At 37.6% G+C, this 26,739-nt stretch overlaps 2 protein-coding genes across 2 annotated transcripts in view; one reads left to right on the top strand and one right to left on the bottom strand.

Annotated features, from left to right (window-relative positions):
* LOC131976282 (sorcin-like) overlaps nt 1–2,677 on the top strand; it is a 28,619-nt gene extending 25,942 nt beyond the window's left edge. Inside the window, exons 7-8 of the mRNA XM_059339236.1 lie at nt 1,996–2,054; nt 2,526–2,677. Of these exons, the coding sequence (XP_059195219.1) occupies nt 1,996–2,054; nt 2,526–2,552 (86 nt within the window). The 3' untranslated portion in view covers nt 2,553–2,677. The remainder of the gene's footprint in view (nt 1–1,995; nt 2,055–2,525) is intronic.
* The window catches only part of LOC131976252 (NACHT, LRR and PYD domains-containing protein 12-like), a 177,852-nt gene extending 159,154 nt beyond the window's left edge, over nt 1–18,698 (bottom strand). Inside the window, exon 1 of the mRNA XM_059339184.1 lies at nt 18,568–18,698. Coding sequence (XP_059195167.1) covers nt 18,568–18,695 — 128 coding nt within the window. The 5' untranslated portion in view covers nt 18,696–18,698. The remainder of the gene's footprint in view (nt 1–18,567) is intronic.
* Nucleotides 18,699–26,739: the final 8,041 nt, after the last annotated feature.

Here is a 26,739-nt window from a genome sequence, read left to right as displayed (position 1 = left end):
AATAAATCTTCATTCAAGCCACAAAAACAATATAGAGCATGTATGTTATGCAGTAAACCAGTAATTTAACTTTATGCAAAAAGCAATACGTGTTTTTGACAAGTTGTGGAACGTGTTTCTTTGCAGGTGGGTATGCATGCAGGCAGATATACGTAAACCACCTACAAAATAAAAGCACTGCGGTTGTATTGATTTCTACAACCACAGTGCTTATGCCGGATGTGGCCCGCGGGCCGCCCAATGCCCAGGTCTGGGTCAGACTCATAGACTGTATATAAATAATGGACGTAGTCACCGTGACGTCACCCATTGGTTTGTGGACTGCCCGTTGGAAGCCTCGAGTTCAGCGTTACACTCGTCGCCATCATGTTTCCGATACGCAGAGCAGACCATAATTGGACTGTGGCGGAGCGCGAGGGATCTGACGACACTGACTACACGCATCTCTACACCGGCAACCCGACTGAGAGAAGCCGCTGCTAATTCATGTTAGCATTAACTGGAGCATTAACTGGGATGTTAGTTTTGGCTAGCAAAAAAACAAAAACAAAATGTATCTTTCTTACCTCAGAAAACTGAGCAGCGACTCCTTGAAGTGTCTGTTAGTCCAACCAAACACTGAACAAGACATTTTTACTGAACAAAACTTTCAAATAAACTGTCATTAAGTGAAAATACAGTGAAAGGGTCAAAGTTATGAGACCAAACCGCTAAACGTCCTCTTTTCTATCTATATAACGTTATATATAACTTTATTGACACGTTGCCGTGGATACGCTCTGCTTCTCTCCTGGTGACGGCTCGCCTTGTCAGTGACCTGTCAATCAAAGCTAGAAACGCCCCAAATCATACGATTCTTTATCTTCTATTTTCTTCTAAATGGGGCCATTATTAGAACTATTGACATCAAATTGTCTTGAAGAAGATTTTTTACTAGCGATTGAGACCATAATGTTGTCCCTGAAAATTTTTTCTGAGGTAATAAATCAAGTGAGAAGTTTTCAAATTTAGCACTGAAATGAATGGGCAGATTTCTTTTGCAGCCAAACTTAGCACCCCCTATTGGAATTTTCGGTGAATTGCAGGCTTTATGCACTTCCTGGTGGCTTCCATGCTCAGGCACGGAGATTGCCGCCTGGTCAGACTTTCAGATGATGAACATCACTTCTATGATGCATCTACTGTTGACCTGCTGTCTCCCCCTGAAAAGTCCACAGCCCCCCAATTCTATGTGCAAATGGGCAGAAACTTTTTTTTTTCCAGCAATTAAACTTTTCATCTCTCCTTGCAAATGTAATCCACCTTAGTTGTTCAGCCACTAAATGGTTAAATACTAAGTATATTTTGTCGTCCGCCAGGGGGCGCTATTAACAACTGATCTACAATAATCTTTTTAGGAAAAATAATCTTCGTCACAAAGAGAAGAAGAAAAACAAATTTTTCAAGACACCGATTAAGACTAAAATTATTTTGCGAGCTTTCACACAAAGGACACTCTTTTCCTAAGTAATGAATACAGAATAATTTCATTTAATTTATAGTTGAAATCATAACACAGGAAAGTGTTGTCTTTTCCTGGTTTTAACGACATTAAAGTGATGTTTATTTTCTAACCAGTCTGCCCTTATTCACTTTATCATTTTATCTACATCACTGATGATTATTCAACAATAATCTCTTTGTGTAAATATTTTGTGAAAGCACAGATAGTCAACCCGACAACATCGCCATAACATTAATATCGAGGTATTTGTTCACAAAAATCTTCTATGTTGGATTGTGTTCTGAATTTAACACTCAGATTGAAGAAAAGACGTGGCCAAACAAGAGATTAGAAGAACACTTTTAGAATTGTTGGTGTTGATTATGTGTTGATTTTTTCAGGCATTAACAAGTGTATCAATAAGCACCAGACTCCATTTAGAAATCCTCTTATTTTACTATAAGTATTTAAAAAAAACCTTATCAAGTGGGCTGTTTTAATCTGTTTTCCAGATCAGTTTCAGAGGAGAGACACAACTCGAACTGGCCAGGCCACATTCCACTATGATGATGTAAGTTTCTGGCACTTTTCTTCTTTCTAAGTTTTGATGCGTTTTTCTGTTCTGTATCATGACTGAACAGAACAACAAGTGGCTGTTTTTATTTCACAGCTGAATTTATAACTGGGTTAGAAAAACAAAATAGCTTTTGATTGTAAACAACTATGTACTACTAATGTTAGTGGATATTGTCAATATTTTACTTTGTAGTTTTTAGTAATTGTAATTTTTAAAATCCAATGTTGACATTAAAAACAGCTTGAAAACAGTTTCTTACAACGATTTTTGATTTTTTTACCTTAAAGAGACGTTACATGCATCAATGTGGTTATTTAACTCTGTTGGTCTCTCTCCATTTCCTGTAATGCATCTCTGACACCTGCAATAACAGATTTTGGCCACTTAGAGGCAGTAGAAGCAAGCTAAGAACACAACACTGACTCACTGGTCGTACAGTAACTCTGCATACGTTTCTCTCTCTAGTTCATCCAGGTCACCGTGAACATGTGAAGAACACAAACAGAGGGGACACACGGCGGCATTTTAAACATCTTCTCATATTAACATCATGTACTTTCACTGTGTATTTTTATTTTTAAACATTGTTATACAAACATGTCATTATCCCATTCCATTTTACCAGGAACCTTGTTTTTGTAACAAACTAATGAAACTATATTAACCTCAAGCTCCACCAATGACAAACCCCTATGTGAGTGTGAACATAATGTATAAAATAAATAAGACACAAACGTGTCGTGTTCTAAACTGATGTTTGACTCCTTCTGACTTCCCTCTGAGATGTTTCTGGATCTAAATTAGTTGGTAGATGTCCGTTATTCTCCGTAACCGGACAGAATAAACAAACGTCCTTCAAACATGTTTGTTAGAATCTAAATTATTGGATCCACATTTCACTCTGGGTAAGGACGGCGAGAGTGATGCTGCAGCTGAAACGTTTAATGCTTGTTTCATACGTAGTTTGTGTAAATCGCAGGTCAGCAAATTTCTTGGTAATTAGGTGATAACTAGAAAGTAACTTTCTTTTAAAGTCTTTGAAATACCTCCATAATTTCCACTGACACTGGGTGAACATTAGCAGGTCATTTATTTGAAATTACGCCCAAATTCTTTGTAAGAAGGTAATAACTTTCAATTTCTTTATAATTACCCCCAAATGTCATGGTTAAGATTAAAATTACAACAACAAAAAAGTCTAATTATGTTAGCCAGATTCATTGACAATGTTGTAAGAACATTGCATGTGCATGAATTAGTTCTTTATTTTTATTTTATTTATCTTATCTGACTTTATATGTACTTATGATGCTGTTAGCCCATGCATATACCGGTTTGAACTTAAATATTGTCCAATTATTTATAATTTACCAGATTCTCTTACGGATGATAAAGCGATGGACTGTGACTGTGAACCTCTGTAATGTCGGTAAAGTTTTTCTTCAGTAATCAGCCTTGTAGAAATAAGGCAGAAAGTACTTTAAGGTGCAACAACCCACTCTATTTTAATAGAAAATAGGCAGAAATTTGTTGGGAATTGTCAACAAAAGGTTATCACTTCAATCTATATTACTGATAAAGTGAAAGGCCAAGTCCAACTTTGAACTATTGAATCATTAACAAGAATACACACATTGCCAACCACAATCATGTGAAGCCAATTTAGAGCCCCACCAAAGCCTTCTATGCTATAAAGTTCATGAAACTTTCCAACCACAAACTAGAGACGTAGAGCATTCAGAGGATGGATGGCTTTCTAGTTTATTGAAAATACAAATTACAATTACAAACTAAAGACAAAAGTTTCTGAAACTAAATCACAGCTTGGATTTCTCTATGGTGTTCCTCAGGGTCATGGTGTCTTAATGTGATATTTTGGATTATATATATTTAGATTTTTTTTGACATTTTTTTTAATCAATTCTACACAGAAAAAATATCAATATCACATCTAAAAAAAAAAGACCAAATGTGTGTCACAAATGGTATCAACCAAAAAATTGCTGCAACAACTGAGGCGGAACAGAGCTCAAAATGCCTTCATGAAGCCATACCATACATTTAAAAACCGTCTTACACCATAATCATTTTAATGAATTGATTAATTAATGAATTTTACAGATTCATGATAAAAACAACTTGACTCAGTGCTGAGCTGCTCCAGGATCATGTGAAGCAGCCATTTCTAATGACGGCAACCTCGTGAAATGGTAATATCACATTTAGACAGCCACATAACAGAGAACATGTCTTCTAATAAACTTTAGAGCATAACCTGCTTCGTCCTCTTTTTATTGGCTTCAAAAACTCTTTGATCAAACACTTAATTAAAATATTTACATTGCAAAAGAACTGGCTCTACTAGAAAAGATTGCTTTTTTATGAAACTAAGACAAAAAAATAAAACCTTGAGATCCGATTCTGTCCATTGCTATATTGTTTTTTACAGCCAGTGCATGCACAGAACAGATTTGGAGCCAAAATGACGCCACTTCATCAGACACAGTCACATAAAAAAGCTTTTTTATGTGCGTTTCATTTGAGGTCTCACTGAATAACAGCAGAATCCTTTCTCTGTTTTAGTTCACGGCATGACCTCTTAAAACAATGGTGTCGCTGCTAAACAGGCATCCAATGTAGTTCAAGTTTGAACGATTTCAAAATATAGATTTTAACAGCAAAACTTCTCATTTAGAGATTACAATCAGTCACGTGAGATTGTAATCACTCAGCTGTTACAGAGATTCATCATCACCGTTTCTTCTCTTTTACTTCACTTTAAATATCCATCTGCTGGGACGCTGTCCTCAGCTGGGACGCTGTCCTTTGCTGGAAGACAACCAGGAAAAAATATTTTGTTAACAATCACTTTACTATTTTGTTATTGAGGTCTCAGTTTTAAAGTTAATCTATCTGGTCTGTAAATCACTTCCTGTGTTCTCCTTTGAGGGTAAAGAAACATTTATACTATGTTTATATTCTTCAACATTACCAGCAGTGGATTTTTTTTCAGTTAATGAAGTAATCATTCAGCCTTTAAAAATAATTAGATCAGTCCCTGACTGTATATCAGAGCAGATATACATATCTATTATATTAATATAATAATTTAATATATGTCCGTCACAGGTCTGAACTCTGACATCAGGAGGCTGAAGTCAGTAACTCAGGCAAACCTGATTAGTGTAGAATTAGTAAAGTCATGTTTAGTTAGCTCTTTGGGTTATCAGTGATCTAGCTGTAACAAAGTGAAAGACCGTCCCCCATGTTCATATATGTCCCAACAAACTGGACTTGGTTGGGAAACATCCAGGACTTCTATCATCTGCTTTGCTGCTCTGAATGGTTTTCACCTCCTCACCTGCATCAACCACTCTCTATGTGTACTGGCTTAGCTACTTTGTTCCTCTGTCAGCTTGTCATAGTTGTAATGCTGTTTTGTTCAAACCACCTGAACCCCAAATCACTAGTAATGTTCAGGCCAGCACCTTGTTTAGTAGTTTGCTGCAATCAGTGTGGGAGTGAATGAGAGGAGAAATATATGAGCCATTATGAATGCAGCCATGGTGTCTATGATTACAGCTGTTTACTCTCTGGTGTTGAGCTACCACTGTACTACTGTTTTTGACAAATTCTCAACAGACAGCAGACTCTTGACCTTGACAAACTTGATTCTTGTTATTTTCCTAACAGCTCCAATAACATTTGAATATGACAAATATTTATGTTCAGCAATAAGGACATGTTAATGTTAGGATCAGATTTTAATGTGCATTAGCTTGATGAATGTGGGACAATACTCACTTTGTTTTGGCTTCTCAGCGGTGATCTTCCTGCCATCGATCCTGTAGAGATTAACACAATCCCAAAAGTTATGGATCAAGTTTAAGGAATTGTTCGTTCTTTGAGTCAGACAGCTTCAGAGTCCTGAGACGAGCCGACTGATCTCAAACTTTACATCACATTCATGTTCTGAGCCTACATTAGAGGAATTAACTCGTCATAAGTTTGGATCCAAAACTTCACAGGAAAACAATGACTGTAAAATCACGTCTGTTGAAAGTTACAGCTGACTGAACTGTTGCTTGGCTTTACATCGTCAGCTTGCATTTTATAGTTTATGAAAGAAAGAAAATAAAGAAACAGAAGATAAAGAAAAGGAGAAACTGCACTCCATGAGAAAAATCACTGATATGTTTCAAGGTGGAATTGGAGGGAAACCTCAATGTGAGTTACACATTAACCTCCCTGTGTTTGTTATTACACTGTTGAAACAGCATGAACTGATTTAGTCCTCTTACTGACCTCAGAGTCTCCAGTCTGCAGTATAGATTCTTAACATGATCAGAGAGCAGCTTCACTCCTGAATCCTGCAGTTTGTTGTCTCTCAGGTCCAGTTCTCTCAGATGGGAGGGGTTGGACTTCAGAGCTGAGTCCAGATAAGCACAGCTGATCTCTGACAAACTGCAGCCCCAGAATCTGAATAAAGAATGATGATGTAGATAAAAATCTATTTATTATCCAATAAGATATGTTCAGATTTTAAACATGTAGCTCAACATTATGATGTTCTTATCAAAGAGCTTTTCCTAAAAATTAGTGGAATTACTCGTTTAAAAAGACACATTCAAATGTGTGGAAACAAAATAATATATTTCTGCTTCAGCAAGGAAACTTTATCGAATTAAAACAAATAGGTTCAGACAATCTTTTGTATACAGAAGTGACCATTTAGTTCACATTTTAAAAATAAAATAACTTAAGCAGTTGATATGTCCTACAGATTCTTCAAGAAACAATTTTTTTCCGTTTTTTGTACAAGATAAAAAAAATAAGAACTAAAGGAAATGTATAACACCATGAATGTAATTTACATATGTACATAGATTAGCTTCAAGTGTCATTTGAACATATAATATGTACAGCAGTAACAGAGATTTAGTGAACTAACCTCAGAGTCTCCAGTCTGCAGTGTGGACTCTCCAGAAAAACACACAGCTGCTTCACTCCTGAATCCTGAAGCTTGTTGTTACTCAGGTCCAGCTCTCTCAGATGGGAGGGGTTGGACTTCAGAGCTGAGACCAGAGAAGCACAGCTGGTCTCTGACAAACTGCAGGAACTCAATCTGAATAAAGAATAAATTATGTAGATAAAATCAGGTTATTATCCAATCAGATCTGTTCAAGTTTTAAATGTGAAGCTCAACATTATTATTTACTAATCAAAGAGTGTTTCCCTTAAATTAGAAGAATAACTTTATCTTCTTATGATGAACTGCAATAACAGAAAGACAAACACTTAATGAGATGTTTTTCTTTCTGACTCAACGTGATCTGAGATAAAACATTTGTGTGCGATTGTTGGAGTGTCATCTCTGTTCCCTTAACTGTGTAGATGATTCAGAAGCCATATGTTCCATTTAAACTGATTAGTGTTGTGATTGGATGTTACTATTACCAAATTACACAGAATAAAGCTTTCAGTTTTGATATTTGTGCAAAGACACTGAAATGAATGGAAACAAAATAATATAATTCTCTACTTCAGCAAGGATACTTTGTTGAATTAAAAAATATGGCCATTCACTCATTACAAAAATATATTTACTTTCACAACTAGCAGTTGATATTTTCTTCAGTTTCTCTAATAAACATATTTTATTTAGGAAAATATTTCATACAAAAATCTGAACTAAAGTAAATGTAGAACTATGTAAATAATTTATGTATGTGTAACCCTGATTAGAGTTGGAGCACTAGAAAATACCGGGTTCCTTAAATGCATCGTGGTTTTTCCGTACAGTAGTTTTGGCCGGTATTCAGATTTCCGGAGCGCGCCCTGAACGCATCACCTGCAGCTCTCGGTGCGTGTGACGGCGTGACACAGAAAAAACAGGAGGAAAACGGAGAAGGCAGAAAAACTCCTGCTGCTATGAAACACGCTGTTCTCCAGTTAGCACATGATTAAGAGTTTTCTATGAACATTGGTGAAAGCTGTTGTTAGCAGTGAACCACAAATGAGTACCTACCTCGAAGACGCCTAAGTTGGTTGTAGGAGAAGCTCCGTCAGAGTGTTTTCCTCAACTTTTAGAACTATTCTGGTGAGTTAGCTTAGCTCAATTAGCACTGTCATTGCGGTTCAATGCATTGAAAAATAAATAACCAGTCAGAATAGTCGGTAAATGTTTAATCATAATGGAGGTGTTTTTCATAATATTGTGATGATGTGATGGTTTTATATTCATTATTTTGATGAGTGTTTAGCGCTTTTTTTTCTCCCGGGCTGCTAATTCAGCCGCGACCTGCTAACGAGGCTATGCGCAGATCACGTACCGTAGCTGTTGTTGTAATCCCAACTACTAGTGATGCAGAGAAATGCTATGGTGTTTACATTCAATGTGTTACAAAGTACGGTATATTTTTCATGATTCAAGCTGCATAAATTGCAATTTATTTCATGTGTTAAAAATGGGAATATTTAATTCATATGTATGGTTTTACTAGTTAAAATGCTTTTCTTTTTTTTAATTTTAAAACCAAGGACATTAAGGGAAAAAGACATTTAAAAAGTGTGAAATTCTAACGGTTGTGCATACTTGTGTGCAGACTGTTGTGTTTTTTTTGAGGGAGATTTTCTGTCTGTGCCATGTGAGGAACTGCTTCACCGTGGTCAATGACTTCATTGCTGTTCGTGGATGCCTTCTGCGTGTCAGGACATCGACTCGAGGATGCTTGCCGTACCAGGAGGGCGGTAGGAACCAAAACAAAAGGAAACCCACTTGAGAAGCTCTTTATCCATTTTTGCTACTTTATTCCGCCTGAAACTCAGGTTGTTTTTTGTTCTTGGGGCCAAGACTAACCAATAAATGACAGTTGACAACCAAGATAAACTGATAACTGAATAAAACTGACATCATAAGTGAAGGTTGACAACCGACAAACATTCCAAGTGAAATGGTTCAAACCAGAAAGACAAACAACTTTAAGTGAATTAAGAGTATAACAGAGAAACAGTGAAGTGGTAACACATTTATTTATTTTTTTCTAAAACAAAGTGCTCTTTTTCTATTCTTTTCCTAATTTTTTTGAGGTATTGAAATCCTTTTTTTTTGTTTTATATCCATTTTGGTTGTTTAAATTGTTTTTGCATTAAGATATTTCTACTTTAACAGAATGTAAATGAAACTGAACAGGATATTTACATAAAGATCATTTTCTGTTTCATAAAACTGTGCTGTGTGGGTCGGAGGTCTTATTTACTCCCTTACAGAGTCTGCTACTGCCAATCACCTTTTTCAAAACCTAGAAGATCAGTGAGCGTGAATCTTAGTAAACATGTGATAATTCTGAGCTGTATGGTCCTAGGTCAAAGATTTTTGATACAGACCCTAGATATTGTAGATATTATACTTGGGTCAGCAGCATTGATCTCTTTGATAAGAGAGAAGGACACACGTCCAGGTTACATTTGTACAGTATATAAATTAGGTTGTTAATCAAAGATGTAAGATGTACAGCAGTGACAGAGAGTCAGTGAACTGACCTCAGAGTCTCCAGTATGCAGTGTGTACTCGCCAGAAAATCACACAGCTGCTTCACTCCTGAATCCTGCAGCTTGTTTCCACTCAGGTCCAGCTGTCTCAGATGGGAGGGGTTGGACTTCAGAGCAGAGACCAGAGAAGCACAGCTGATCTCTGACAAACTGCAGCCCCACAATCTGAATAAAAATAAATTATGTAGATAAAAACTAATTTAATATCCAATCAAATCTGTTCAGGTTTTAAATGTGTACCTCAATTTTTCCCAATTAGTACATAGAATAACTTCTGTGGATCATCAAAGATTTTCTCTCACACTCTTCAGCTTCATCAGTACTAATATCTTCACTGACTGATGGACCAGATTTAACATTTACTTTATTTATTTTAATATGCAGCCATCTGGAAAGAGGAAAAAAGATGAACTAACTACACAGCTGCAGTCAGTGAACTGACCTCAGAGTCTCCAGTTTACAGTTTGGACTCTGAAGTCCATCACACAGCTGCTTCACTCCTGAATCATCCATGCTGTTGATACTCAGGTCCAGCTCTCTCAGATGGGAGGGGTTGGACTTCATAGCTGAGGCCACAACTTCACAGTGAGTCTTTGAGAGTCTGCAGCCAGAAATCCTGTCATGACACATATATTGTAAAGAATGTAACTATGAAAGAGGAAAATGTATGTTCACGTCATGCATTTGATGACAACAGTTTGACATGTCCTGTTGATGAACATTTGGTCTTTACGTCAGAGGTTCAGCTAATCTTATCTCACTGTATAATCCTCTCTCTCTCTCTCTCTCTCTCTCTCTCTCTCTCTCTCTCTCTCTCTCTCTCTCTCTCAGAGTCTTGGCAAAAAATGGAGTTCACACCATGTACATTGGTTTAAACAATTGTTTGTTAAATCAAATTAAACCAAATTAGACCGAAATAAACAATCATAAAGGATTTTAATTTATGGAGTGTGTAGAAGCAGTGGTATCAGTGGTGAGGGGTGTGCATGAGTGAGAGTGTGAGTGTGCAAGTGATGATAGTTTGGAACAAAGGAAAAGAACAACCTAAAGCATCAAGCTAAACCAAGCCAAACCAAACCTTACTGGGGACAGAGGAGCCCAGAATAGGGCAGACCTAGAGAGAGATCAGAAAGGGGAGAGCACCTGGCTGCAGTGGCATAAAAACTCTAATCCAAAATAATATAATGGAAGACACCTGCAGACAGACAAACCACACCCAGAGAAGAGGGGGAAGAATAAGAAATAGACCACACCCAGGAGAGGAGGAGGAAGGGATACACTCAGAGGATGGGGCATGTTTTTTTTACATCTAAATGTTCACAATTATCATGAGCAGTCTTCAGCACTACATCATGGAAATAACATGGCACAACCACCTGAAAAACTGCTTCCCCCACAACTTTAGCATCACAGGGCACCCACTTGAGCACCAGCAGACCTTCCTGCACGAAGTACCCCTGAGATAAATCCCTGATCTTGTCAATTGAATGAGCCTCAGCCCACAACAGAGACAAGGAGGAAACAGCCTTTTGACTTGCCACCCAGTCTTTTCTTGCAACAGTGGAGGGAAGATGAGGTAGTACAACATGGCTATTTACCAAATCTCCCTCACTAGCACCTGAGCTAGATTAGTTGAGAGACGTTTTCTTTTGAGTCACAACACAAGCTGGAAAAACTACAGGCATGGCTTAATTTTCTACCACTGGCTTGGAAACAACCTAAGGTTGCGGCGGAACCTCTGGCCACACACTACTCCCAGCGAGGTGATTTATGAAGTTAATCACAACTGGACTTACCGAGCCTTTCTGCAGTTCCTCACAGCTGGAATCAGTCTCAGTCGTCCCTGGTCTGTTGTGTTGTACTCCTTCATGTCCAACTCATCGAGAACCTCCTCTGACATCTGCAGCATGTAGGCCAGAGCTGAGCACTGGATCTCAAAGAGTTTCTTCTCTGATCTGTTCTTTGACTTCAGGAACTCTTGGATCTCCTGATGTACTGAGAGGTCGTTCATCTCCGTCAGACAGTGGAAGATGTTGATGCTTCTGTCAGGAGAGTTCTCATTAATGTTCATCTCCTTCAGGTTATTAATGGCTCTCTGGATGATTTCTGGTCTGTTGTCTGTCTGACCCAGCAGGTCTCCTAACAGTCTTTGGTTGGACTTCAGAGAGAGACCGTGGAGGAAGCGGACAAACAGGTCCAGGTGGCCATTTTCACTTTCAAGCGATTTCTCCATGGCTCTCCTCAGGAAGTCATCCAGGGATGGGTAATCATCATTGCCACCATTGAGGTCATTGTCCCAGTCGCTCCCAAAGAAAGTCCTCAGTACCTCTGTGTCCCTGGTGGTGTAACAGTGGAACAGGTAGACTGCAGCCAGAAACTCCTGAATGCTCAGATGAACGAAGCAGTAGACTGCTTTCTGGAAGATCACACTCTCTCTTTTGAAGATCTCTGTGCAAACTCCTGAGTACACCGAGGCCTCTGTGACATCGAGACCACATCGCTCCAGGTCTTCTTGGTAGAACATGATGTTTCCTTTCTGCAGCTGTTCAAACGCCAGCCTCCCCAGCTTCAGAAGAACTTCTCTGTCAGCCTCCATCAGCTCCTGTGGACTCGTCTCTTGTCCCTCATCATACTTCTGCTTCTTCTTCTTGGTCTGAACCAGCAGGAAGTGTGAGTACAGGTCAGTCAGGGTCTTGGGCAGCTCTCCTCTCTGCTCTGTAGTCAACATGTGGTCCAGAACTGTAGCAGTGATCCAACAGAAGACTGGGATCAGACACATGATGTGGAGGCTCCTGGATGTCTGGATGTGTGAGATGATTCTGCTGGACCGTTCTTCATCACTGACCCTCCTCCTGAAGTACTCCTCCTTCTGGGCGTCAGTGAAGCCTCGTACTTCTGTCACCCTGTTAACACATGCAGGAGGGATCTGATTGGTCGCTGCAGGTCGGGAAGTTATCCAGACGAGAGCCGAGGGAAGCAGATTCCCCTGGATGAGGTTTGTCAGCAGCACGTTGACCGATGACTTCTGTGTGATTTCAGACAAAACCTCCTTGTTGTTGAAATCCAGTGAAAGTCTGCTTTCATCCAGGCCATCAAAGATGAACAGAAGTTTACAGACGGCGAGCTTCTCTGCTGGGACCTTCTGTAATGTTGGATGGAAAACATGGAGCAGCTCCAGAAGACTGTACTGCTCATCTCTGATCAAGTTCAGCTCCCTGAACGAAAGCAGAATCACCACACTGACATCTTGGTTCTCCAAACCCTCTGCCCAGTCCAGACTGAACTTATGCACCGAGAAGGTTTTTCCAACGCCAGCGACACCATTCGTCAGAACGACTCTGATGTGTCCCTGTTGGTCAGTTAAGGCTTTAAAGATGTCCTGGCACTTGATTGGAGTGTCATGGAGGGCCTCCATCTTGGAAGCTGTCTCCAGCTGCCTCACCTCATGTTGGGTATTAACCTCTTCACTCTGTCCCTCTGTGATGTAGAGCTCAGTGAAGATCCTGTTGAGGAGGGTTCCAGTTCCTGTTCCATCACTTCCTTCAGTCACATATTCACATCTCCTCTTCAGACTGATCTTATGTTCACCTAAAACCTCCTGCAGACCAACAGCCACTTGAAAGAGAAGAAGAAACAAAAGAAAGAGAGAAAGGGTTTTAAAAATTGATTTTTATGAAAAAACATATTTTATATCTACGCTAAATAAAATCAGCAGACAGGTGTACAGTCTTACCTTGTGCAGTGCTGGTCTCACTGGCTGACTGCAGTCCAGCTCTTTTTCTGGATGTTTCTCCACACTGGGGACAGGAGGAGTCTCCTGGTGAAGCAGACTGGTCCCAGTATGTGGTGATGCACTGTCTGCAGAACCAGTGTCCACAGCTGGTAGAGACCGGATCCTTCAGGACGTCCTGACACAAAGCACAGCAGGACGGCTGCTCCTCCTCAGAAACATGACTCCTTTTCCTCTCTCTGTGGACATGATCACATTATTTATCAATCAATCAAACTTTATTTATATAGCGCTTTTCATACATATAAATGCAACACAAAGTGCTTTACAAAAAATAAGAAATAAAACGGACAATAAAAAATTACAAAACCCACCCCTCCCTTCCCCACATACACATCTGTATGTACACATACACAAACATGCACGCACATGCACATAGACACGCGCACACACAAACACACACTCAGACTCACACACAGCACATATTGATTGACAGTGTAGAGACATGGCAAGGCACCGCGGATCCAGATGAGGAAAAAGCAACCTGTGGGAGCATCCACACTGAGAGGTGCCAGAGCCCACAGCCATAGAGGACGCCGTCACAGGGACCACCATGACCCGGGTAGACCGGGGCGGACTCCACACATGGTGCAGAGCCGCCTAGTCCCCCGGGCCCAGGGAATCTCCAAGACGACATCCCCACGGGTAGACCCAACACATACCCCAGTGAGGAGAGCCCCATGAGGGAACACTGGAGCTAAAAACTAAAAGACAACAGGACAGGATACAAACTAAAAGACTAAAAGACAACAGGACAGGATACAAACTAAAAGACTAAAAGAAAACAGGACAGGATAGGATTATAACACTTTAAATATAACACACAAATTATTTATAACACTGTACTAAGTTTCTTTATTGTCCTTTACTGCATTTCTTTACGGACCCTCTTACTTTGTATCTGAGGGTCCAGGTTCATCCCTGAAGTGTGAAGGTACTGTACTTATTGCACCCTACTGCAGGTTTTTTTTTCTTTACAGTATTCTACTGCGATTGTAGTGGAAATTTACTGGCTTAGTGGACTTTCTTTTATTACATATGCACATTGTATCTTGACCTGTTCAGATGAAATGATAGGCTATAAACCTTTGAACTTGTTTTTCATTTTGATTACGAAATGATTTAACCTGTGTATGAAATGAATACCTACAGTAAATGCTGAGTTGTTAATTGTACCTGATGGAGTGATGTTTCTACTGTATAAAAAACACAAATTTGATCTTGTGGTTTAGCATTCACACTGTAGACTGTGATTTTCTGATGTCTGTAATAAAAAATTGTGTGTTCAAAAAGATTGTCTGTAATAATGTCCAAAAATGTAATAAAACCACAAATGTAATAAAAATATGCAGCTTTTAATGCAATAATCCCATAAATGTAATACATTTTCCACTAACGTAATAGCCAATGCCTACTACAAACATAACACGCAATTTCCCACAAATGTAATAACTATTACGTTTGGGAGTTTCAAGATGGCCCCTTGAACGGTCCTACCTCCGAGAGCAGAATCTAAAGAGAACTTAAATTTGTGAAAAAGGTTTGTGTATGGTTAGAAGAAACGTTATATGTATATATGGAATAGACTCTAGTTTCTACTGTAATACGTTTTTTTTAAACTTTGGAAGCAGTGACAGTGTTTAATGTCGTCTTCTAGCGGAGGAAAAGAGGGAAAATACGGCGAGGAAATTGGCGGAAACACTGTAGCCAGAGCCCCGAATGCACTTATTGAGAACTGCCACAACTATAGCGCCGATGAAGACGGCTTGAAAATGTATCTCATGAATAAGGAAGACTTTCCTTTCCTGCCTGTAACACCAGAGAAACCTCCCACCAAGAAAGGTAAAGGTAAAATGGACAACATTGACATTGTATCTATGCTGTCCGCGCTAATTAACGCCCGCTCAGACGAGCTAAAAAAGTTAGTCCAAAACAACACCCAAATCGCCAGGGTGAGAGTAAAAGTGGAAAATGTCTGTAAGCAAGTGAACGAGTTGAAGGGGAAAGAACGCATCACAGAGATGGAGAGATATTCAAGGTGGCGGAACCTGAAACTGCAGGGTGTTATCCGTGTCTGCCAGGCACTGCTACCGTCGGATGCCGAACGACTCCCGGATGTTATCGTCACACTGCACCACGTCGGAGTGAAGAAGCCGAACGGCAATAGAGGAGTCATACTACAGTTCTCCTCCCGCGTGCACAGAGCTGCAGTCTGGGCTGCTGCAAAGGATTCCTCCTACCTGCGAGACAACGGGCTGCGATTCGCTGAGAATCTCTTTAAAGCTGACAGAGAAACGAGAATGAAGTTATGGCCGATGGTGAATAAAGCACATAAGGCTGGGAAAGTTGCCTACTTCATAGGTGGCCGAGCTTTTATTGATAAAAAATAAATTCCTCTTCCATTCTGAACCGAGAACCATTACAAGAGGTATCCAAAAATTGTTCACTTTTTGCAAATTAGGCTGCTTGTGTCTTTCTAATTTGTGTTGTAACAGTTCAAGGCCTATACACTTTTTGAATGCTAATATGATGCTGTTCTCGTTGCATCTCACTGGTTATACTTTAAGATCGATAACATTTACAAGATCATTTTGTTGATTCAACCTTGTCTTTATCTATAGTTTCTCTCAACGCCAGGGGTTTAAGACACAACTTGAAGCGCAAACCTTATTTTTATTTCTAAAACAATATAAAACAGATTTATGTTTTTTACAGGAGACTCACACTACAAATGATGATGTGCAGTTTTGGAGATCTCAGTGGTGTAATGACATTTTTTGCTCACATGTATCACAGCATTCTGTTGGAGTTAGCACACTTAAAAATAATATTAGAGGAGATTTATTGCATCATAGTGACTATGAAAAAAATAGTTATTATATCTGTCAAAATTTTTAAATTCAGAACTCTAACTTTATAGTTGTTAATATTTATGGATATAACTCTATGCCTGACAATAATATTTTGGAAAACAGAATTCTCCATTGCCTAACCAAACTTCCCAATGCTTACAGTATATACTTATAGGAGGTGATTTTAATACTGCCTTGGACAACACAATTGACAAATGGTCACCTGAATCCCAAAGTAGTGTCAACTCTAATCTAAAATTATTAATGCAGTGGCTTGACTTAATTGATGCCTGGAGATCTAAAAATCCTGATGACGAGTTTTCACCTGGACTAATAAATCGAGATCAAGACAATCTAGAATAGATATGTGGTTAATTTCTAACACACTCCAAGATAATGCTCATACCGAAATTCTTTTTACTCTTTTAACTGATCACAAGGCTATACAAATTCACATCTCTTTACGTCTTTAGGTTAGAAAAAAGGCAGTCCAAAAATATATATTCATCAACTCAAAATAAACAATACAGTTTGTGATAATGCAAACCAGATTGCAAATTTTTGTTCTCGGTTTTATAAAAATGTATACAGTTCTCAATACTGTGAAGATGATGCTGTCTGATTTATGGATGCCCTTGCTGATACTACACCAATCAGTACTGCTGACCGAGAAATCTGTGACCGCCCAATTTATCTTAAGGAAGTAGTGGAATCAATTAATTTCTTAAAGAATAACAAATCTCCTGGAATGGACGGTATTACATCTGAATTCTATAAATCATTTTGCAAAGAGCTAGCTCCCTTCTTACTAGAAGTTTTGGTAACACTTTCTATGAAGACTACATCTATAATGCATTATGACTGCATTCATAAACACATATAAAGCTTCATGATGCACTATATCAACAGTTATAAATATAGCTTATAATGACTTATAAATCCAAGTGTCTTATGAGTGCTCTTGACTGGTTATAAACTACAGGCTGACTGATGAGGCTTATAATACATTACAACTACTCATACCCCTCTATACACACACCTCAACAATCAATTGTTATAAGGACTCATAGGATGCCATAAGTATAAATAAATGATCAATGTATGCTTTAAGTAAAGTGAGGTTCATATAGACGCATCTATAATGCAGTATAGCTAATCATGGTGTTTCATTGTTGGCGTTAAGTAAAGTGTAACACATTTTCATGCATTTAAAAGAAGCTATGCTGCATCATAAGTCATTTAGTCAGATACCAAATATAGAGAATTACACTAAGATTAGGAATGTAACGGTAAAGCTCAGTTTCAACCTGTAGGGGGCAATCCACGTGCATATTTTGTCCACAAAATGTATATTTTTAAGATTCACAGATTTGGAGCTCAATCAATCACCAACACTACTTAATACGTAGATATAAGGGTTTACATATGAAAACTTTGGTTTTGGGATTTAATTACAATTTAAGGAATAAAACCAAAAAAAGAGAAAAAGACAGTACATTTTTCAAGCTTTATTTCAGCAATTAAATAATGTATTAAGTAAGTAACAAAGATTTGCATCTCATTAATAATTGGTGCCCAATAAGCCTTCTAAATAATGACTATAAAATGTTAGCTATTGTCTTTGCTAAACGTTTCAAACTTGTTTTGGATGATGTTAGTGATGAGAAACAGTCAGGGTTCATGAGAGGGAGACATCGAATAATATCCGACTTGTACTGGACATATTTGATTACCCAGAGTTAATTAATGATGAGGGTTTCCTTCTTTTCCTGGACTTCTACAAAGCTTTTGATTCAATCGAACATGAATTTATCTTTAAGACACTTGACATATTCGGCATTGGCAACTTTTTTTGAAAAACAATTAAAACTTTGTACACCAATGGTAATAGCTCAATTAAATAAATAAAAATGGTACATTTTTTAGCGGAGCGGAGAGCCAGCAGCTGGATTTTGCCCCCACGGTCAGTATTAGTAATGTGTGTATAGGCAAACAAACAAACAACAACCACAACGACCGACCATTATTCATTGCGTTATTACATTTGTGGGAAGTTATTACAATATTGAAAGTTTAAGATTTTTACTTTCCCACAAACGTAATAAGTCCCTGCAAACTTAATAGTTATTACATTTGTGGGAAATTGCATGTAACCTTTGTAGTAGGCAGCGGCTGTTACGTTAGTGGGATTATTGCATTAAAAGCTGCAGATTTTTATTAGGTTTGTGGTTTATTATATTTGTGGACATTATTACGTTTGCAGGTGTTACAATCATCTTCTTCAGGTGAGTTTACAGTATAAACAGTCTCTTACTTTGTGTCTGAGGGTCCAGGTTCATTACTGAAGTCTGGAACACGTCCTTTACTCCGGTCACTCTCCATAGAGGGACAGCTGGAGACTGGAGACTTTGATCTGTCCTCTTCTTCTTCTGAATCACTCATCTTCTCAAGCCTGAGAGGTAAACTAGTAAGACTGGAAACACACATACAAATTAGTTTATAATAAAGTTTATTTTGCACAAGTGTAGTTAAAAACCGGCCTGCTGTGATACTGACAGAAAGAATAAGTGTTTATGCTGCAGGCTGGTGCTCAGGTCTCAGTGCTTCACCTGCTGGAAACATCCACTGAGATTTTGCTGAGACATGATTATGATCTCTAAAACAACACACTGCTGTTTGCTTGCAGTGAAGTCATGAGAATCTGTGTCAGGTTTATTTAAAGACCAGTTTCACACTGTGGCTTTTCTACATTTTGATTTTGGGTGTGTCATACATTGGCTGTATCCCAACGCTAAGGATCGTTCCTCCAGAGGAAAGGTCAGAGTCCTTCCTATCACTGGTGTAACACACAAACAGACTTCCTAGTGTACAGGTGTGCATCATTGTGTTATTGGACGTCCTGCTGAAATTCAGAGCTGCAATTTCAAAACCAGTTCACAACATGGATGTGGCTTTGACATCAGTACTCTTCACATATTTGTGGAAATGGAAGAATATGCTTTAAAGTTGATTCTCCACACAATGTAACAAGTAAAAGCCACAAAGTGTATTAAACCTGAATATTTCCCTCATCCTGACTGAATTTGACTGCTACTCAGTTTCAAAAAAGCAGCGGCGCATAACTCACCATGGAGATGTGTTCTGTGATGTGTTTTTAATTTTACACTACATTACAATAACAGTTATTTATAAATAACAAACAATAGCTGACTGTCTGTCCATGTTAATATCACAATAAACAAATGTATAGGCCTAATTTTCTGAATGGCATCGCTTCAAATACTTTGCACATCGGACTGAGGCTTATATATGAATTCAAAATAACTTTAGACATTAATTAACTTAATTGTCAATGTATCAAGATGATGTTTATTATATCTTAGCTAAATAAAGGCTACTGGCATTTGTTTATGCATATGTTTTACTTGACTTTGAACACAGGTTTTGTAAGTTATGTAAATATTTAGTGTTAACTGAAAATACTTGTATATTTATATTCATATTGCGCCGCCGGTTCTTCACTCGCCATTTTTAAATCTCCCTGTAGACAGGTGTGCGCAAGGCTTTAAGGGTCCGCGGGGCGCACGGAGGATACACACAAGCATCTTTGGAATTTGGTCAAAAGAAGGACTCGGTCCTCTGGAGGATCCTGGACATTGGGACAGTCCAAATTCAGCCGTTTGAGGATACTTCCTTGACTTTGGGATACAGCCATTGAGTGGCTTATAAATCAGGAAATGAAAATGTCACCTTGGAGTACGGTATTTTTTATGACTAAAGTATAACAGACTAAACAAATAATAAGAAAGAAACCAGCAGATAAATTAGTTATCAAAGTAAATTCGATTTGCAGTCCAAGTACTTAAACTCACCTCAGACAGCCTGGTGTCCTCTTTCGACTCTGACGAGAGAAAATGGAGTAACTTACCTTCACCTCTCCCTCACCTGCATTTTAGTCACTCCCACGTGAGAGACACACATTCCGCCGTTTCGGCGATCCAGATCACAACTGGATCAGCTGTCAGTCGGCTTTAACAGCTGTTGGTGTCTGCACAGATACAGACATGCACTAATAATAATAATAATAATAATAATAATAATAATAATAATAATAAGTGTTTTCTCTCTGAAGCCAGTTACCTGTTTAAAAAAACACCTGCACGTGAAGCTGCATTCAGTTTTTATACTGTGAACTGTGTCCTGCAGAAGAGCCGCGACATGTTTATATTATTTATTTATTATTTGCGTCAGACTATCTTGGTGATAAAGCATGTCACCAAGTTTTATTAGGTGAGATGATTCAGGGAAATTGTAAATATTGTAACTCATATCAGACCTACACTGATAATTTCATGGTAATATTTAGAAAGTAACTTTATTTTAAATGTCTTTAAAATTACCCCAGAATTTCATGACAACTGGGTGAAAATTAGCAAGTCACTTCTTTGAAAATACGGCCAAAGTTCTTTGTAAGCAGGTGATAAGAGAGCAATTCTTTTTCAATTTCTTCATAATTACCCCCAAACGTCATGGTTAAGGTTAAAATTGCAACAAAAAAGTCTAATTATGGTAGCCAGATACAGTGACATATTTGTGAGAAAATTGAATGTACATGAATTAGTTCTTTGTTTTTATTTTCTTTAATTTATCCGACATATGTATTTATGATGCTGTTAACACATGCCTGTTTGTACAATATTGGCCAATAATTTATAATTTAGCTGACTTTCTTCCCTCTGATAAAGTGGTGGACTTTGACTGTGTAGTAGGCTATAGCCTACATTACATTTTAAATATCTTTAAAATTTTAAAAAAATAGTATATATATATATATATATATATATATATATATATACACACACACACTACCAATAAATATATACACCCCAATTTTTCCAGTTTTTTATTGAAATTCAAGTAGTTCAAGTCAAATGAACAGCTTGAAAGGGTACAAAGGTAAGTGGTGAACTGCCAGAGGTAAATAAAAAAAGGTAAGCTTAACCAAAACTGGAAAATAATGTACATTTCAGAATTATACAAGTACGGTAGGCCTTTTTCAGGGAACAAGAAATGGGTTAACAATTCGCTCTATGGAGTCTTGGGCTATTTTGTCCATTTTTTTATTCTTTTCATGTCTTTGTAAGTAATTTTGTGTCTTTTTTTGGTCATTTTGTGTCTTTTTTAGTCATTTTGTGTCTTTTTTTGGTCATTTTGTGTCTTTTTTTGGTCATTTTGTGTCTTTTTTTAGTCCTTTAGTCCAACATAAAATGTGATTTTGAATCTTTTTTTTACTTCCAAAACACTATCATGCTCAATAAAGAATTTTAAATGTTGCAAATGTGCATTAATTTCAGAGTACAGTGAGGCATTAAACTGCATAGTTTTCAATTAAATTCTGGAAAAGTTGGTGTGTTCTAAAACTTTTGACCGGTAGTGTAAATATATATATATATATATATATATATATACGTCTGCCATATGTTGCCACCCTTCAAAAAATTCCTGCCTTCCCCTTGCCATCCCATAAATATTTTTCTAGATCCGCCCCTGTTTACACTACATTACAATACCAGTCAGGCCTGGGGTGGGTAATCGGGAGAATCGGGAGAGTTCCCGGTGGGCCGCTTCACTTTTGGGCCGGCCAATAATTTATTTATTTATTTATTTGACATTTTTCACGTTCATCCATCTTCTCTTAAAGTACGCTAAACACGTTTTGCATTCTGACACCGCAGCCTCAGCATGGGTTGTACCATGCGAGGGAGTTCTCCCCTCCCAAATAAAGTTGGTTGGGTCCATAGCCGTCTTTCCAAAAAAGTTTTCTCAGGTAGGCTACCGATAGCTGGGCCAGCCCTATCTCAACGATACAGGTCGGGGAGGATGGATGGGAGGAAGAGGCCAGGAGGGGCTGAAAAAGCCAGGTTGAAGAAAAGAAAGGCATTGGAGGAGGATGCTGCCAAATGTGTCAAGCTTACAGATTTATTTTCGAGAGGACAAACACAAGTGGCAACTGGTAAAGAGAGACATAGGCTTAATGCAACGTAACTGTTCGGCTAACGTTGTAACGTGGTTAATATCGTTGAATCGTTGTCAACCTATTCGCAAGCAAAATATTGAATTGAATTAAAATATAAGCCTTTTTATATCACCTGATATATGGCGATTCATAGACTTTGCAAATATTATGAAAATATTGATAACAAAACTCAAACTTGATCTGTGTAGGCTATGCAGTGAAATTATTTTTTCTTTGTAGCTTCTGAGCAGCAGATAAGCCAGTCTCCTGCTGAAAATGATGAGCCCGAAATTTGCAATGAGGAGGCCATGACTACAGGGACAGGTAGAGAAGATAACAGAGTAAACAATATGAATTAAAGTTATTTAATGTAAGAAAGAGCAGTATATGACAGTCCATGATGAACCAATATGCATTATTTGCTCAGATGTAGGCGCACTAGAGCTGAACTGTTGCTTCATTTATCCAATTTCCACTACCATGGAAAAAGTGGGCCGGTCTTGGGCCTGAAATTCCCGGGCTGAAAAGTGGCCCCACTCCGGCTCTGATACCAGTTATTTATAAATAACAATAACAGACAATAGTCTGTCCCTGTTAATATCACAATAAACAAATGTATAACTTTCTGAATGGCAGAGCTTCAAATACTTTGCACATCAGACTGAGGCTTATATATGAATTCACAATAACTTTAGGTGACTAAGACAGCATCAATTTATTTAATTGTCAATTTATCAAGATGATGTTTATTATCTTTTAGCTAAATATAGGCTACTGGCATTTGTCCTCTGGAGGATCCTGGACTTTGGGACAGTCCTTCAACGGATGTCGTATCCTTCAAATTCAGCCGTTTGAGGATACTTTTTTGACTTTGGCTCATAAATCAGGAAATGAAAAGATTAAAATTATCACAAAAATGTCACCTTGGAGTACGGTATTTTTATGACATAAAGTAGCCTATCACAGACTTAACAAATAATAAGAAAGAAATCAGCAGATAAATTAATTATCAAAGTAAATTTGATTTGCAGTCCAAGTACTAAAACTCACCTCAGACAGCCTGGTTTCCTCTTTCTACTCTGACGAGAGAAAATAGTCTGGTAAAAAAAAGAAAAAAACATAGGCTGCGTCTGGTGTTGTCTATTTCGCAACCCCGCTTCCCTCATTTGCGCCATTCACTTGCGTCTTAGCCCCACCTACCGGAGATGCATAGAGAGACGCAGGGAAGCGAAGCGAGGAGAGAGGAAACGATGTAAGAGACATGAGACGTCCTTTCTTCTGAAGCATCAAGTCCGGCTTTAACAGCTGTTGGTGTCTGCACAGATAAAGACATGCACTAATAATAATAATAATAATAATAATAATAATAATGATAACAATCAGTGTTTTCTCTCTGAAGCCAGTTACCTGTTTAACAAACACCTGCACATGAACCTGGGACATGTTTATATTATTAATTTATTATTTGCATCTATACATTGTATTAAATTATCATTTAATAACCTAGAATACTAATATTGTGTCCGTTGAAAGATGGAATTTTTAATGAGGTTAAACGCTTCAGGGAAAATTGAAATGATATCAAAACTTTGACTCAGGAATGATAAAACATGTGATGTGACAGAATGAAAATGAAATGAACAATGTAAAAGTGTTTCTTGCTCCCACAGTAACAAGGATAGTAGCGTCTTCTCACTCTTTTATCTGCTCATCTACCAATCACCGCTAATCAATTCAGTCAAATGTTCATGTGACCAAACAATAAGTCTCCTCAGCTCACTCATTACAATATGAACCAGTTTTGTATGTGACAGTGTGTGAGCTAAATGGGGCTCATTCCCTAAAATGATTACTTTTGAATCAAAATCTCTTTTAGACTGAATTTATGTTTCCATTATTGGTTAGCTCACTTAACACACCTTTTGGAGCATTTAGAAGTGTTTTATTCTGCAACAACATTGCACCAGGCGGCAACCTCCCTGTCTGAGCAGTGGAGCAAATGTGGAAGCATCCTTTCTAAAGACCAGCAGGGTCAACACTGTTGGTTGCAAAATAAGTCCGCTCCTATTTATGTCAATTGTGTGAATAAAGAAAACAGATGACAACGCAGGGTATGATTTGGGGCGTGCCTACCTTGTGATTGACAGGTCGCTAACACAGAGAGTGCAATGTCGTCGGTTGTCAGGCAGATCCACCTCTCGCTCCTCCCCAGTCCAAAACCGGTCTCTTCTGGTTTAAAAAAAAAGATGGTGGTGGACATAACGCAAGATGGTGACAACTGTAACACCAAAACAGGCTGTCCACAAACCACAAACCTATTTTTTTTAGGAGTTTTTCCTGGCCACTGTGAGGGTCAAAGGACAGAGGATGTCGTACCATGTACAGTCTTTAGAGCCCTTTGAGGCAAATCTGTGATTTGTGATTCTGGGCTATATAAATAAAATTGACTTGATTACTTACAGGTGCATCTCAATACATTATGAATTGGAAAAGTGGAAAAGGAAAAGTCCATTTCCAGTAGTTCAAGTCAAACAGCCCCAACCAAGTATTGAGTCATATAGATGGACATACTTTATAGATGCCAATATTTCTATATTAAATATACTTGAAATTATTTTTTGAGACACTGAATTTTAGGTCTTCATTAAATTAAAGCCATAATCATTATAATTAGAAGAAATTAAATAAATTAAGACATGAAATGTTTCATTTTGTATGTAATGGATCTATATAATGTGTGATTTCCACTTTTATAATTGAATTACTGACATAAATAAACTTTTCTATGATATTCTAATTTATTGAGATTGAGTTGAATCGCAGCATGAGATTATTTGCTACTGAGAGTCTTTTTAAAGTGATCGTATAGTGGCATAATTTGTATGGACAAATGTAAATGTAAATTAAATATTACAAAGAGTAACAAAAATAAACATCCTTAAGACTTTGTGATAATGAGTTAAAATCAAAATAATTAAATTATTTACATTGACAGTATTCACATTCTGAAGCTCCTTTATTGCATTTAAGGACCGAATGAAGGTTTTGCTGCCATCTTGTGGTAATAACAAAATATAGCAAACATGTCTAAAATATATTTTTACTTTTGTCAGCTTAACTAGCAAACTACAATTGAATAAAGCAGTGAAGAGTTGAATATAATGCTGTTGAATTAATACCTGGGTTAGAAAAACAGAATATCTAATTATAGCTGTTGATTTTGTCCCAGCTATAAACTATTATGTACCACTAATGTTGGTGAACATTGTCAATATTTTATTTATTTTGTAGTTTTTAGTAATTACAACTTTTAAACATCTCTGCCAATGTCGACATTAAAAACAGCTTTCAAACAATTTCTGCCAAGGATTTATAACTTTGTTTTTGTTTTTTTTACCTGAAAGAGACGTTACATGCATCGACACGGTTATTTAACTCAAGTTGTTTTTTCTCCGTTTCCTGTAATGCATCTCTTAAACCTGCAATAACAGATTTTGGCCACTTAGAGGTAGTAGAAGCAAGCTAAGAACGCAACACTGACACACTGTCACCTTTGGGTTGATATCATCACAGACTGCTGCAGCAATGGAAACAGATCCAAATAACAACTCAGACAACACAGATAGATGACAAAGTCGTACAGGAACACTGCATATATTTATCTCAGTTTATCAAGGTCATCATGAGCAAACAAAACACACAATCTATGGAGTATAGAGGCCTACACAGTCTTATCTAAGTTTATTTGCAGTGTAAGGCTGTGTAAGCTTCTACAAAGCTGTATGTCTGTTAAAAGCCAATTTAAATCTATTACGGGGGAATTAGTGTGTAACTAAATCAAGTGAGTTGGGAGAATTAGTCTGCATGTAAGACGTAATGTCTGTGTAAAGCAAGATTAACATACAACTTCAAGTGATATGGCTGCACAAATATTAAACCAATAATACTGAAAATAACACACAAACCAAATCATTGATTCCAGGTCAATATTTTGTGCTTAGTCCTTGCTGATTATCTGATCTAAAGTACATTACCACAGTCCAAGTCATTGATGATTTAGAAGTCTTTGCTGATTTGCAGTTCTTTGCAAGATCCCATTACTTGTTTCGTATGTAGTTTGTGTAATCATTATAATGGTAACACACATTTTACTGGTCTGTAAAATTCTTGGTAAGCACATAATTGATAATTAGAAAGTAACTTTTTTTTAAATATCTTTGAATTACCCCAGAATTTCACGACAACAGGGTGAATATTAGCAGGTTACTTCTTAGAAATTACGCACAAAATTCTTTGTAAGCAGGTCAAAATAAGAGAACAATTTAGAGATTTAAAACAACAACAAAAAGTCTAAGTCTGTTAGCCAGATACAGTGACATATTTGTAAGAACATTGCAAGTACATGAATCAGTTCTTTATTGTTATTTTCTTTAATTTATCTGACTTTATATTTAGTTTAGTATAGTGAAA

The sequence above is a fragment of the Centropristis striata genome, chromosome 8 (assembly GCF_030273125.1).
Source record: "Centropristis striata isolate RG_2023a ecotype Rhode Island chromosome 8, C.striata_1.0, whole genome shotgun sequence".
In the NCBI taxonomy this organism is placed as follows: domain Eukaryota; kingdom Metazoa; phylum Chordata; class Actinopteri; order Perciformes; family Serranidae; genus Centropristis; species Centropristis striata.
Note: the sequence above shows the minus strand (reverse complement) of the source record. Positions and strands in the feature narration are given on the sequence as shown.